This window comes from Seriola aureovittata, chromosome 23 (genome assembly GCF_021018895.1).
Source record: "Seriola aureovittata isolate HTS-2021-v1 ecotype China chromosome 23, ASM2101889v1, whole genome shotgun sequence".
NCBI lineage: Eukaryota > Metazoa > Chordata > Actinopteri > Carangiformes > Carangidae > Seriola > Seriola aureovittata.
This window is the reverse complement of record NC_079386.1, coordinates 18,136,664-18,151,533: the sequence shown is the minus strand read 5'-3', so window position 1 is coordinate 18,151,533 and position 14,870 is coordinate 18,136,664. Positions and strand designations below refer to the sequence as shown.

Genomic DNA, 14,870 nt, shown 5'->3' with positions numbered 1-14,870 from the left:
ATAAAAAGTACGTTAGGGTCAGTGTTCAATGTATTTTTATATTGAAAACGCAGAGAAAAATGAAAATGAAAAATCTATGCAATATTTAATCTTGTTTTTCCACATCTTTGTCCATTTGAAAATCTACTTGGTCTTAGAATACATCCTGTTTTAACTGCAGTGTAAAATTCTGTTTTATTTGTGTTACTAATACAAAATGAAATCATGTTGTTTAAGAGTTTTACAAAAAATGAAAAAAAACGGCTTTAAAGCGGCTATACTGGCTTTATGGTTATATTACCGCTTTGAAGTGGACAGAGATTTATTTTAAAAATAGAAGAGGAAAACCGTGGTTTTAATAAATACCTGCATGCACGTGGACACAGCCTGAACCAAAACCACCGTAAAGTGGTTTAAGAGATATTTTAGATTGAATTGCTCTCACATGTTTCAGAGTTGAGAGTTTGTTCTGTTTTCCAGGATGATTGACGCAGAGGACAGACTCTTCTTGAGAGCTCAGCTCACTGACTTCAGTCTGTTCTTCCTCCTTCTCCTAACACACTCTTGCGGAGGTAAATGGTAAAAGCTGTTGTTATTGTGTGGAGGTAAAAGATCGAATCAGAGTTTATATATGATGCCGTTACAAAATCTGAGTGTAACTGTCGTGTTAGGGCAGATTATTGCACAGTCTGACTTTTTAATTAATTTAACAACCCATGTTTCTGCCAGTTTTGGCTTGAGTTTTTTCAAAGTAGTGTTGCAATTGGTTACATTGGCTAATCCATTCATCATTGATTGAGTAGTGGTGCTAGCTTGTTGCTAGGTATGCAGATATTGGTCCATAATTTTATCACATAAAGCGATCTCACTAGGAGACATGTTTGGCGTCTTTCTAGTGACACTGACTTCAGAGAAAAGTAAAGGTCAGGATGTTCAATGTGCCCTTATCTTACAATTGCTGCCTTCGGCCACAGGGTGTCACTGTTCAGCAAAGAGTTGCGTAGTTGTGAACTGTGGTCTCAGTTTATCATAGTGATATTAATCAGTCAAGGCTGACTTGTGTAGAAGTGTAAAAGTGTACTTACATTGAACCCACAACTTTAGACACAGGTATGTGTGGGAGATAAAAATAACAAAAGTCCTCTTTTTCCTCGTAGGTCAGTCTGGTCCACCTCAGCCAATCGTGGCAATGATTGGTGACGAGATCATTTTACCATGTCACCTGGAACCTACTGCAGACGCTGTTGACCAGACTGTGGAGTGGACAAGACCTGACCTAAACCCTAGATTTGTCCATCTGAGGCGAGACAGAGTGGATCTTCTAGATGAGCAGCATCCATCGTACAGGGGGAGAACATCACTGGCCACCAACAAACTGAAGTGTGGAGACCTTTCACTGAAACTCTCCACAGTAAAACTCTCTGATGCAGGAACGTACAAATGCCTCATTCCCAAATCTGGTAGGGAATCGGTGGTCGAGCTTGTTGTAGGTGAGTTGGTATTTAGGAAAACATTCATCCAGAAAAAGGTTTTAATGCGTAAGAGACACTACGAGAGTCTGGACTACCTGGGATGTGAAAGAAAGGGCATAGGGTTACTTTGCTCCACCCTAACCACAATGTGCACCTGGGTAAGAAACTCAAATAGTGATTCAACAGTGAAATATAGTAAAGTAAGAGGACTTTGGAACATCTGATTACATTACCTGTGTTTGATGGTACCAATAAAATAATGAGGGCTGACCATAGATAGAGGTTGTCATGCTGTTTTATGGCCTTAGATACTGAGCTGGCAGACCTGCTGTATTTATAGTATTTATATTTCCCTACAATCAAAACAGAGTGACTCAGATCTGCACCAGAAGGGTACAAAGGTGGGTATTTCCACCAACCACATGGGCATTTGTGCCAAATCCAAAGAGGATCTTGGGGTGATCAGACGAACACTTGTTTTGACTATTTGAATGATCAAGTTTACAGTGATTTTCATTCATGTGGTAACTTTACATCCAAACTGTTTTTTGATATTTCTTCTCTCTATTAGGTTCTGTCTCCTCGCCCGACATTGACGTTTCCAGAGTCAGCAATGGAGTGGTGTTAGACTGTAAATCTAAAGGCTGGTATCCAGAGCCAGAGGTGTTGTGGCTGGACGGTGAGGGAAAGCTGCTCTCTGCTGGACCTACAGAGACAGTCAGAGGTCCTGATGACCTCTATACTGTCAGCAGCAGAGTGACTGTGGAGAAGAGACACAGCAACAGCTTCACCTGTAGAGTCCAACAGAAGATCATCAACCAGACCAGAGAGACACAGATTCATGTTTCAGGTACAAAAATGGTTCACAACGATGATGCTCCCACTGTCAGTTTCAGACACATGCAAATGTCAATTTTGCTCTTTGTTTTATTCCAGATGATTTCTTCATGACTCAATCTAGTTCTTCAGTTCGCATCACCATCAGCCTGGTTGCTTGCTTCATGTGTTTTCTGACAGTTGCCCTGCTTGTGTGGAAAAACAACAGTAAGTCGCAAATTCATTGTTTCAAGTTACTAACCCTGTTACTTTGATGGTTATTGTGATGAGATATTGTGAACCTTATGCTCACTATTAATAATAACAAATATGTGGAGTTGATTGCCCCTGTCAGGTTGGGGGTTAATTGCTGCCCCGAATTCGAGTATCTCTGGGTGTTGTTCAGTAATGACAATAAGATGGAGCGGGGGATTGACGGGCAGATTGGTGCAGCATCAGCAGCAAATCTGACATTGTAGATTGCAGGTACAAGTGACTGAGATGAGTTTCTTGTGGAGAATGCTTGGAGTAAAGCTGGTGCTCCTTTACGTTGAAATTAGCTAGTTGAGTGGCTGGATGGACAATATATTTCTTTTTGCAGTACCTTAATTGTAACATGATGTGATTTAATGAAATAGTTTGTTTTATTATCTCTTCCCACCAAAAGCCAACACCACATGAGCACAACAGATGTGAGCTTCATCTAAACTCACTTTTATTCTCCTGTGTTCACACAGAAACCAAGATGCAGGAAGAAAGTAAGATGAGCAACAACATAGAACGTCAGCTTCTGATGGAGGAACAAAGAGCCAGAGAGCATCTCATGACAGAACATGAGAAAATGAAGTATTTGGACACGGCAAAGGCAAGAGCTGATGAGGAGCTTCAGAGGAATGAGGAAGAACTGCAACATGTGAAAGGGGTGATTTCAACACTGACAGGACAGAAGACAGATCTGAAGAAGCAGAGAGAGAAAGTCACCTCACTACTGCCGGAGGTGAGGAAATGGATAGAGAAGGAAGAGAAGAAACAGAAATCAGAATTAGTCAAAGACAAAAAAACGAAAAAGCGTCAAAATAAAATAGCGGACCTGCACAGGACAAAAAAGGAATATGAAGAACTGTTAGTGAACACAGACAAACTACTGGAGGCAACAGATGAAATGATTATGAAAATGACAGAAAAGAAGGGAAAACTAGAGATGGACAAAGTACAAATAAATAAACACCTGAAAGAGACAGAGAAAAAGAGAGATGAGGTTCAGAAGAAACTTCAGTCAGAGACAGAAGAGAAAACAAATGATCCACAAATCAATGATCTTTAGTCAAAAATCACAAAATGTGGTTTATTCAGTTCAGATCCCCAGTTTCATCAGTTGATCAATCTCTCTTAAATATTCCCAACTAGCTCTGTGACCTTTGTTTGACCTCAGTGTATAATCACCTAACACCCTCCAGGTCATGTGACTTTAGAAACTCAAACATATGAGGAAAGGAGAATAAGCTGAGTGGGTCGATCCACTAATCCAGTTCTTCAGAGTCTCTTCAGCAACACAAGTGTTCATGTACATTTTTTCAGATTGCTGCCTGTTCTGTGATGTGGTATATGATCTGCTGTAAATTCATGTTTCTTTAAAATGAGTTTAAAATAAATTTTACTCAGATCTTATTCTTTGCCCTGATTTATTGATTCGTCCAGTTTGTGTCAGATCAGAGTAAACGGCGCCACCTGGTGGTGAGATCAGCTCAAAGCTCAACAAGGGAGAAAGCTGCTGATCCGCAGCAAAATCAACAGATCATCAGTTTCCTCCCAACAGAAGTTGAATCAAGTCAAATCATAAACAAAATGGTGCAAATGAGACTTTATGCATCATTTTCAACAAGTCCAAAATTAATGCAAATATAATGCCACATACAAATATATGGCATTATATTCTGGAAAGAGAGAGAGAGAGCGGCTGCTGGCAGAGAGGAGGAAAATGGAGGATTGGGAGGAGGAAAAGACAAAACTTGACCAAGAGTTAAAGAAGTTAGAGGAAGAGCAGAGACTTTTTTGTGTACTGTAATACTGTCACTGTTTAACTTTGAATTTGTGATGAATTTGTGCTGTTTTATCCACCACTCTTTTTCCGGTCATTGTGATTGGTAACTCTAAATCCATAATGCTCCAATACAGCAGAACAAAATGATGCCGGTGGATCCTCTTACTGTACTTTGTCTTTATCTTGATCAGCGAACCAAACAAATCTGATTTCTGTACTTGAACTGCTTCATCCTTGTGTATATCCATGTTTTATAAAAAAAAATTCTGGCATTATGTTATTTTTTTTATTTATATATTTGTATTTCTTAGACATTACTTCATAGCTGTTGCCTACTTAAAATGCATGTCTTTTTTGTGTGTGATGGTCTGATATTTGTCTTTATTTCATGTGTTCAGTGTCACAAAGATTCAGAATCAATGTCCAGAATCAGACCTAAATAAACTAACAAATAAAAGTGTATTTTCAGCAGCCAATTTATTTGATCTCATTATGCACTTTGTCCTGATAAGTTGGGGTTCAGATGTACAAGTTATTTAAGACATCAAAGATTCAGCAGCTTCTCAAAACCAAACTACGTGACTTCAGATACCTGTGAGTGAGAACACACCCACTGCTTCTATTCACAGAGCTGCAGAGACATTGTGGTTATTCTGCTCAGGCTTTATCAGGGTTAAACACTCACATTATAGAAAAGTGGGGTGGTTTAAAAACACTACAAATGTCACTGAGACTTCTGACAAATGTTATTTTATTCGACTGAATTAAAAACACAGAAAGAAAAAAGACAAAAAGAAAACAAAGATGAAGTCAGTTGCACTTGACTGTAAAGATGACATGTTGCATGGTTTACTCATTAATTTGTCTGGTCAGGTTATCACAGCTTCTCTTCTGTCCAGATTCGTCAGCTGTAGAAATGCAAATAAATAAAAAACTTGATGAATAATAATCAATAATACAAATTTGAAAAAGCTTAAAAATTGCATGCATAATTTTCTTAACAGTTTTCTCTTTTTTGCAAAAATACAATTTCATTGATAAAGTAAAGGCTCTCTATGTTGAATTATATTTATTATATATTATAAAACAACAACTAAAAAGGTATTTCTTTCTTTGACCTCACAAATACCATGATTTTAATTATCGTGAAGTTATCTTAAAGAATAAATGAAAGGGTGACTGGAAATTAGACAAATGGTTGGTGATAGTATAGATATAAGTTTTCTTTTTACACCTGTCTCCCACAGTGACGTTTTCTCAGCAGCAGCAGCAGCAGGGCCGTCCATAAAGCGGTGCCGACCATCCTTATGAGGAGGTAGAGCACAACAGGAAGTTGATCGGAGCAAATGTGGATAGTCTCTCTGTGATACTCTGGAATGACAACGCTAATGTCAGAACACACAACTATTTAGTGAATAAAACATACAAATTATTATATTTTTGTTATACCTTACTATTTAAATTGTTCATGTTTTACGGCTGTGGCCAACAGTAGTGGACAAAAGCAGAGTACTGTTGACCACAGCTAATTAGATAAGCTAGCTAGCCACCATTAGCAGCTCAGCAAGCATGTAAATCTTGATATAAATAATGGTAAAGAGTTGTAATACAATCTCGCCTCTGACAGTCAGCCAGCTCTCTGCTGATTCTCCAGCTCCAGAGACGCTGCACTTGTAGAGTCCTTCATCAGACCTGGAGAAACTGGAGATGGTCATGTTGTCATCTGAGACGCGCTTGATGAGGCAGCCATTTTTATAGAAGGAAGACGAGAGGTTGGTTGAATCTGACTTGTGTCTGCAGCGTAGAGTCACAGCATCTCCCTCCATCACAGGAAGGACAGGACTCTCCAGTATCACAGACCCAGCTGAAAAACATATAGTATTATAATTATTGTGAATGACGTGACTCTTATAGATTCGTGACCATATACAACTGAAAATTGGTGGTGACCCACTGCAGAGAAAGTCTGAGGTCACTTGAATGCAAGTTCATGGAAAGTATTGCCAGACTTTACAAACTGAACAATCCCCATATTGGTGGCTTGTCTGCTTTCATGTTATTGGGCGAGTCATTAAAAGTAAGTTCATTGGCCTTTAACATTGGACTTTGGTTGGAGTGAGACGTCCATGTTCGTTTGTTGTTCAGTCAATCTATTATTATAGAGAAGCTCCAAGAGAGATTTAATTAAAAACACAAAAGCAGGAAAACAGTCGCCCACTGAGGAGCCTGCATTTTCTCCCCAATCACTTACACTGGAGGCGCATTACTGGATGTTTTAATGGCAGGTATGAACAGATGAAGCAAACTAAAGTTACCCTTCTGGAGGTCTTACTAGCTCATAATACACTCTTTAAACTATAGTAATAATTAATACAAATGTGCGTGTGAAAGAAAACAGTTTGGGTAAACCTACCTGTAACAGTGATGTTGACAGTGTTGCTTTTCTTCCCGTCTCCTGTCTCACACCAGTACTCTCCACTGTCTTCTTTGTAAACATTTCTGATGATGCAGAGGGATCCGCCCGAACTTCGCCATTTAGTAGTACCACATGTGGCGTTTTTACTTTGGGTCTTACTCATCACTCTCCCCCCGACTTCCCCATCAAACCCCTCACAGTGAAAAGAGATGGGCTGGTATTCAAAGTGCTGAAGGCTGTTCGGAACGACGCGAGGGAAAGATGCATCTGACGCCAACAAGAGGGACGGAAAAAGACGTCAAAAAGAGTTCATCAAATCAAGACAGAATAAGGCTTGAGAAAAGCAGATGGATGGAAAACTTCCTAAACACAGAATTCAAACTGCTTACACTGATATACAAGCAACATATTTAAGCAAAGGAAGCCAAAGCGCTTCAGTGCATATGTCAAAATACCTTTCCTGTCTTCCTGGTATCCTCTCTAGACCTTCAATAACAGGTATTTTGTGTCTAAACAGCATTTAATTCTGGCTCATGTCTTTAATCGAGGTAGTGAATCATGCAAAAGGAGTGAAGGTTAAAGGTCAATCTGGTTATTTACCAGCTTTTGAAGCACAATAATTGTCCTGAACTTGCGTCAGCAGCAGCAACCACATACTTATCGCTGTGTAGAGACAAAGGAAGAGAGTTATATATTTGACATGTATATAAATGCACATCTGCTAGTTAAAAACAAAAACATTTCAGCAGCAGCTAATTACATTCATGCCAAACAAACTGATTATATCATAATATTAATGGATTATATCTGTTGATGTAACACTAACAGTACAATTTTAATCTTAAGTATTTAACAAGTCACTGACCAGCGTAAATGTAAAGGAGTTAAAAGTATAATAAACTAGTACAAGTGTAAAGTAGCATGAATGTTTTGTCAGAAACACATCATCAGATCTTTTCCAGGCTTACATTTTGTAAATGCAAATGTAATGTAACTAATATCTCCTGGAAACTTCGACAGCGACTCGTCACAGTTAATTTACAGGTTAATAATGTTCTGTACTACTGCGGCTGTAGATGCTCCAACCCTCCCAGGACACCATCATGTGAAACAGACTGACTCAATACTCACACAGTTTGATGTGGAGAGCAGTGACCTCCATGACGTCTTGCTGCTGACTGTCTGAGACTAAAATAAAGCTCACATTTAGCGTAGATGAGAAACTTCACTTCCTGTGTGGCGTACTTCTGCAGTGTAGAGGCGTCAGTGCTACTCCTGAGATGGTGACATGTATAGGAACACTGTGCTGATTTCTGATCGGACAGCTCTGGTAAGTCGGTCAAAATCTCCTTCCTCACACTTTTTTATTTCAGTTACATCCTTCCAATTAATCTTGTTTTATCAGGTACTTGGTCAGAGTCAATACATATACAGTACAGCACTCAAAGTGAGCCAGAGTTACCGTAGAAGCCTAACTTAAGAAAAAGGGTAGCCCTACTCTGCCCTCTGCTATAAATCAGCCACTCTCACGCCTTCTTAAAATGAGGTCAAACAACGTGTAAGAAACCATGCCATGAGTGACTGTGGAGAAGAGACACAGCAACAGCTTCACTTGTAGAGTCCAAAAACATCAACCAGACCACAGAGACACAGTTTGAGATTTTAGGCGTTTTTATTTTTTATCTTATTTTCAGTTCACTTTTTTCCTTTAAAGGCTTTAAAACTATGGCATTATGTTCTAGGATTTATCATCCACGCTGAATAGCCAATGGTTTTAAGTTCTGCTGCTCGTATCAGTTTTATTCATTCTTGCAGTCGTCTTTATTGTGACATGAAAAAACCCACAGCCTCTTTTCATAGAGATGTAGAGATATGTGGTTGTTGTGCACAGGGTTACAGAAACATTACCATGGTCAGAGTAACTAGAGGCACTGGGGTTTAAAAGAAAAAACAATGCAGATCATAGAGAGCTTACGTGGTTTAAAAACACCTGAAATAGCTTGTTACTTGTCTTCACCCCTGAGAAAAACTTTTCTCACGATAAGACAGTGGTCACGGCACAACAGCTCTACTTATCAAAGTATTTCACAACTTTAAGTAACTTAGTCAAGAGACCAGAAACACCTGAAGAGTTTTCTTTTTTATGTTTGTTAAAAGAAGAAAAGTAGAAATCTTGACTATTAAACTGTTTCCACAGACAATTGCAGACAGCTGTAACTTTCATTTCACTGAACAATAGAAAACATTCTAGTTTTCTCATTGTCTTTGTACCTGTATTGTTCTCAAACTTTTCACAATCAACATATTACTTATTATATTTATTCATGCCTTTGTATTTTAATGTTTGTTAACATTTCAAACATTTTAACCCTCTTTATATTCCCCTTATGTCCTAATAACCTATAGACATTGTTCCTGTGCTTCACACGATACAGAAAAACATAGCAAAAAGAAAAAAAACATGCGCAATTGATAACAGGAAGATATATCAAACAAGTACAACTTATAGTATCTACAACATGAAAATATTTACATGGACCAGTTTTATCTGTAAGGTGCAACATGCATGTGGTTCATTTACTTGTTTGAAAAGAAATTATTATCATGTTTGGTTTTGTTTACATTGTTGTAATGTAAATAAAGAAATATTGATAATGAGATGTTAGCAAGTCTATCTTGCTAACTTACCTACAGCATAATCAATGCATCGCTTAACTGTGGCTATTTCATCCCTGACCACTAAATACAGAAACTTAGAAATTTGATGAATTATTGTCAAATTATTGTTCAATTACACTGAAGAATGAATGGAGGTGAATGGAAGTGAGGCAAATGCTTATGTATTAACTGCAGGGCTACCAGTAAGAATCACCAGTTGATTAGCCTTAAATTAGCTCAAAAAAGAACCCTGCTGCATCGTGCATACTAATATAACAGGGCTCAATCCTCATACTCCTCTTTTTCCATGTACGTGCTTTTATTTGGCCAAATTAAATGATAAAATCTCCTGTCACATTGTTGCTGATGAGACCAAAACCTTCCCACTGAGCGTTTTTCATTCCCTTATGCTTAGTCTTGGTTTGTTTGTCCCTAAATGATCAACAAACCTAGGAGAACATTTGGCACACACTTCCAAATGTTTTCTTGGTTTAACAATCTATTTACTTCATTTTATTTTATCTATGTACTTATTTTTTACCTCAGTTTGAGTTTCAGACAGTGACGCATCATCAGAGCAATCCATAAAATGGTGACCACAGTCCTTATGAAGAGGTAGAGGAGAACAGGAAGTTGATCATAACAAAGGGACATAACCCCTATTGGACACGCTGAAATGATAATAGAAAACATTTATTGTAATGTAACTGCCCAAAGCTTTGTAAATTTAAATATTACAACATAACACAAAACTACATTTTAATAGCACATTTGGAGATTGTGGGGTTTTTTTAATTTGCACTTCCTCTCACCTCTGACAGCCAGCCTCTTCTGTAGTGATTCTCCAGCTCCAGAGATGTTGCACTTGTAGAGTCCTTCATCAGACTTCAAAGCAGTGTGGATAGTTACGTTCCCAGTGGAGCTTCTCCCAATAAAGAGGCCATCTTTATAGAAATCAGCTGTCACATTGGAAGTTATCTTGTTCATGCAGTGCAGAGTTACAGCTTCTCCCTCCATCACGGGAAGGACAGGGCTCACCAGGACTACAGCAGCAACTGATAAGCATGTAATTAATAAACAGCACAGGCAATATTAAAGAGTAAGCAGGGGGCATGGTGTCAATTATAATCTGTATAAACCTTTATTTTGTCTCACCTCTGACAGTCAGCCTTCTCCCTGTCGACTCTCCAGTTCCAGAGATGCTGCACTTGTAGAGTCCTTCACCAGACTTGGAAACACTGTGGATGGTCATCTCTCCTTTATAGCCAGTCCCAATAAGGAAGCCATCTTTGTAGAAATCAGCTATGTGCTTTGTGGAAGTTTTCGTCTTTCTACAGCGAAGAATCACAGATTCTTCCTCCATCACTGGACAGACAGGGCTCTCCAGGATCACGTCACCAGCTGATCAACATATCAACAACATATTTTCATGATTCAATCAAAAACACCACAGATGTACTGTTAAAATAATCAGCGGTGATCACTGGCATACATTTAAAACTGATCAGCCCATCGAAGAAGTCCCCTCCCCCTCTCATCATGTGCAGACTATCAATAGAAGCTACAATTTACGTGTTCCGCGAACGCTCCACATGGAGGCGATGTTAGATACAGCAAGAGGAAAAAGACTCTCTGTTCTCTGTCTAATTGGGGAAGTAAAGACTCTGGTCTTTAAGTTCAAACTACCACCAATTTCAAACCCTCTGATACTGAAACATGAAACGGCACATGTAGCAGTTCCCACTGCGCTAAGACCAGGCTCCACTTGGGTAAACCGTTATTTCCGGCTTTTAGTGTGAACGCCTGACACGTCTGAATGCACCTTTTCTTGCTTTAGACATGTACAACACACTGTCTTCTATCATTGTACACAACAATCACTTGAGCTTCTATTTGCAGAAAGGAGGCGCAGGTGAGTCATTTCAAATCTCCAGAGTAGCTCCGATAACTGGTTACTGCAAGTGATGACATATGTAATGTATAACACTGCTGGCCAGACATTAACACTTTGTTATTTGAAACTGCACCATGTGACAGAATTGAAGCTCCTCACCTGTGACAGTCAGCTGCCTCTCTGCAGACTCTCCAGCTCCGGACATGTTGCACTTGTATCATCCTTCATGAGACTTGGAAATACTGTGGATGCTCATGTCTCCTGTATCACTGCTCCTGATTAGGACGTCGTCCTTGTAGAAGTCAGCTGAGAGGTCGAATGAAGGCATCTTGTTTCTGCAGCGCAGAGTCACGTCGTCTCCCTCCATCACAGAACGGTCGGGACTCTCCAGGATCACAGAACCAGCTGAACAACACAAAACTAATATCAAACAAAGAGTTCCAACAACATTAGCAGGTACAAGTGGGGTTTTTTTTAAAGCAAACTGACCCCTTTTCCACTGCCACTTGTTTGCCTTTCTGTTCAGACTGACGACACACAATGTAATATCATCCCATGCACTTACAGAGCACACACACAGAAGCAGTGGAGAAACAGTGAGCTGCTAGCCACCGGGCAAACTGGGAAAACAGATCTGTCACGTCTTATCAGGTTTGTGCTCCTGTAAAAATGTCGGAGCCTTCGATCAGTGATTGCACATTTTTCAAACTAATTTCAGGGCTGCAGCTTCACTCTTTTATCTTGGAGCAGTGTAGCCGCTGTGTTGCTGGTGAAACAACACCATGCTGGGCCAGTGTCTACAGTGTCTGTGCTCTCAGTCCTACTGAAGGGCGAAAACGAGCGGGTGCGCCTGGGTGTTGTCTTTACGCCATGTCAATCAGAGCCGAGTGAATCCCGATTAAAACCTTTTCCTTTCCGACAAAAGCCTGATGTTTTTTTGCCCAGTGAATAAGGAGCAGTTTCGCCATATACTGTATCTACCAGAAAACAATGGCGATCATTAATGCAGAGTAACTATCACATGCAAAGCAAAGCCAAATACTCCACGATCGCCTACTTTTAACCCATTATCCCTGTGTTAGCTTCGCAGTTGTTTTAACAAAATATAAATGGCAGTTAAACACGATAATGCAGTTCATTATTGCACCTCTCTAACTTCTACTTACCAGATTTCTGAGTAGAATAACTGCCCTGAACTTGTGCAAGCAGCCACAGCACGTTCATCACTGGAGAGAAAGAGATAAAGCTGTGTATCACATTTTGTTTACTTTTAGATTTTCCTGCTAATTACTGATAATATATGTTTTCTAAACTCCATGTTTCAGACTCACAGAGAGAATCAGGTCTCTGCTACAGGACAAACACTCAACCATGATCAACAGCAAATATATTCCTCTCTTCTCCACGGTCAGTTCTTCATGTAGCTTCCAACGCTTTCACAACTATTTCTAACTCACTTTCTAATCAAGAGAGACCAGGAAATATTTTTGATTCATTTGCATCCAGTTCTCCAGGAATGTACTCATTCCCTCTGCGGCTGGAATTAAACCAAACCCCAGTAATTCAACATGTTATTGAGGAAGTTGTCAAGTTTAAATTACCATCACAGACATGAGGTGACTGGTGTTATTCTGTAGGTGATGCCTGTGTCTATGAATCAATCAGAGGCTCTGAAAACACCGGAGAAGGTTCAGTATAAACTTTTACTAATGCCGATTAATATTAAAGTCAGTAAAAACAATGTTTTCAGGTCAACCGGACAGTAATGTCAGTGATGTCACATCTCCTGTTGAAATTGATAGAAAAATTACATTCTGTCATCATCTCAACAGGTCAATGTGATGGTGCAGAGGAGACGTCTGACTATATTAATGTGAATCCAGATTCAGCCAAAGGTACAAACATTTACATCAGTTATTCACCTTGTTTTATCTTTTTCTCTTCACATCACTATCAGACACTATGTATAATGGAGGATATTGTTAACAGAAGCTTTGATGCAGCTATCTTGAGTTCATATTTTCTGTTTAACATGTAATATTATATAAATATACAGTATATATTTGTAGAAATTTGAAGAACAGCTATTCTACGGGAATGCAAATGAAACAAAGACATAAAATTAAAGTTGATGGATGTTTGCAATTGTTTTATTTTGAATAATTACCGGTTTGTCCACTGCAATGAAATCACAAGCTATATTTACATATAGAGCGTTATGAGTAAAAAGCACAGTACTTCACTCTGTAATTCTTAACGGCAGAAGTGAAGTTCAGAAGTTCTTTAAGTTTATTCTGTTAAATCTGAATACTTAGTAAATGTTTTAACTTTAAAACCCATCGCCAGCATGTAACCTTGCTAATATCTTGCTCTGGAGGAAACTACTTGTCTGCCTGCACACACTTATTCATTCTATTGTTAAAACAGATATCATAGTTTCCACCGTCAGTACTCACACAGTCTGATGCAGAGAGCTGTAACCTCCATGTTGTCTTCCTGCTGACGGTGTGAACTTCAGAGAGAAAGTACAGCTAAAGTGAGAGGTAGGCGAGACCCTCCCCCCAACGCTAACCCTTTCTGTGCTGCTTCTTCCTGGACGGGAGGCAGTAGTGAGCTACACTGTGTCCTGTAGAGGGACCCTCATGTCTTCCAGCTCAGACCCTTCATCTCTGTGAATGTCATGGTGTTGATTCAAATTACGACAGCTGAGGAACTGAGGCTATTCATTCAGTTGAGTTCATGTACTGTAGCTGGCCAGATGTTAACATGTTCCAAAGAAATAAAGTCATTTCTTTAACTCGTATTTCCTGCCTAGCTGACTCATTAACCATGAACTAAAGAAGATTATTTACTGTTAGAAGCTACTTCATGTGTCCAGAGACCAGCATCAACCGTTTGATTGATCGGGAGCAGAAGACAAGTGTTTTAGAGTCTGTCTAACTATGCAAATAAGGGAACTGTAAAACATCAGCTCATCTTTGGTGAGCTGTGTTACCTGTGACTGGAAGCAGCCAGCAGGTGGCAGCAGAGGAGCTTCAACAGCTGATCACATAATGAACTCCCTGCAGGTCGTCAGGTGAAGCCTTCCTAACATGAGTCCACTGTAAATGATTCAGTCTGAGTGAACTTTGACCTGTGGGAGCAGCATAGAAGGAGAACAGGGCGATGATAGAGGGTAAATGCATTTGTCCTTATTTTAGTATTTGATAAGGAGCTGTAAACAGTTAATGTCCCCACCCTGCCCACACGAAGCGAGAAGCAACTTCACATGAGCAAATATGGTCTCACTGCAGAGCATCAACTCTTTATCTCTGTAACACACACAACAAACACTGAATACTGACACGTAAAGGTTCCTCGTCCCCACAGAGACACTCAAAGCTAATGCTAAGCTAAGATTTGAGATGGTTCACTGTCACATCAACAACCAGGAAGCACCTGCACCAAATCTCACCTGAGTCTGGACTCTAGTTATTGATTACCATCAGCTGTTTCATCTGCATGTACATGAGAAGGATGGCTGTGCTATAGGTAACTTTGAGCAGGAGCGTGGGTCACATGACCGACCTGTTGCCTTGGTTACATCTGATCCAG

General features: G+C 39.5%; 3 protein-coding genes across 4 annotated transcripts; 1 reads left to right on the top strand and 2 right to left on the bottom strand.

The window, feature by feature from the left end:
- The first annotated feature begins 460 nt into the window (after positions 1-460).
- On the top strand, positions 461-3,733 carry LOC130164917 (butyrophilin-like protein 10). The gene is made up of 6 exons (XM_056369914.1): positions 461-551; positions 1,137-1,469; positions 2,023-2,301; positions 2,388-2,495; positions 3,005-3,264; positions 3,725-3,733. The coding sequence occupies exons 1-6, from the start codon at positions 461-463 to the stop codon at positions 3,731-3,733; spliced, it is 1,080 nt and encodes a 359-aa protein (XP_056225889.1).
- Positions 3,734-4,826: 1,093 nt separating this feature from the next.
- LOC130164744 (Fc receptor-like protein 5) lies at positions 4,827-7,461 on the bottom strand. The gene is made up of 4 exons (XM_056369674.1): positions 7,325-7,461; positions 6,722-6,991; positions 5,543-6,172; positions 4,827-5,216 (listed from the first exon to the last, which is right to left on the bottom strand). Exons 1-3 carry the CDS (start codon positions 7,440-7,442, stop codon positions 5,847-5,849), a joined length of 714 nt encoding a protein of 237 aa, XP_056225649.1. The 5' UTR covers positions 7,443-7,461; the 3' UTR covers positions 4,827-5,216; positions 5,543-5,846.
- A 435-nt stretch (positions 7,462-7,896) lies between these two features.
- On the bottom strand, positions 7,897-14,580 carry LOC130164675 (Fc receptor-like A). Of its 2 annotated transcripts, XM_056369559.1 has the most exons (5): positions 13,733-14,580; positions 11,436-11,681; positions 10,538-10,783; positions 10,195-10,437; positions 7,897-10,053 (listed from the first exon to the last, which is right to left on the bottom strand). In XM_056369559.1, exons 2-5 carry the CDS (start codon positions 11,479-11,481, stop codon positions 9,920-9,922), a joined length of 669 nt encoding a protein of 222 aa, XP_056225534.1. In that variant the 5' UTR covers positions 11,482-11,681; positions 13,733-14,580; the 3' UTR covers positions 7,897-9,919. The 2 variants fall into 2 exon arrangements, with proteins under 2 accessions (XP_056225534.1, XP_056225533.1); XM_056369558.1 differs by lacking the exon at positions 13,733-14,580 and having other exon boundaries at positions 11,436-12,410.
- Between the last annotated feature and the right edge of the window lie 290 nt (positions 14,581-14,870).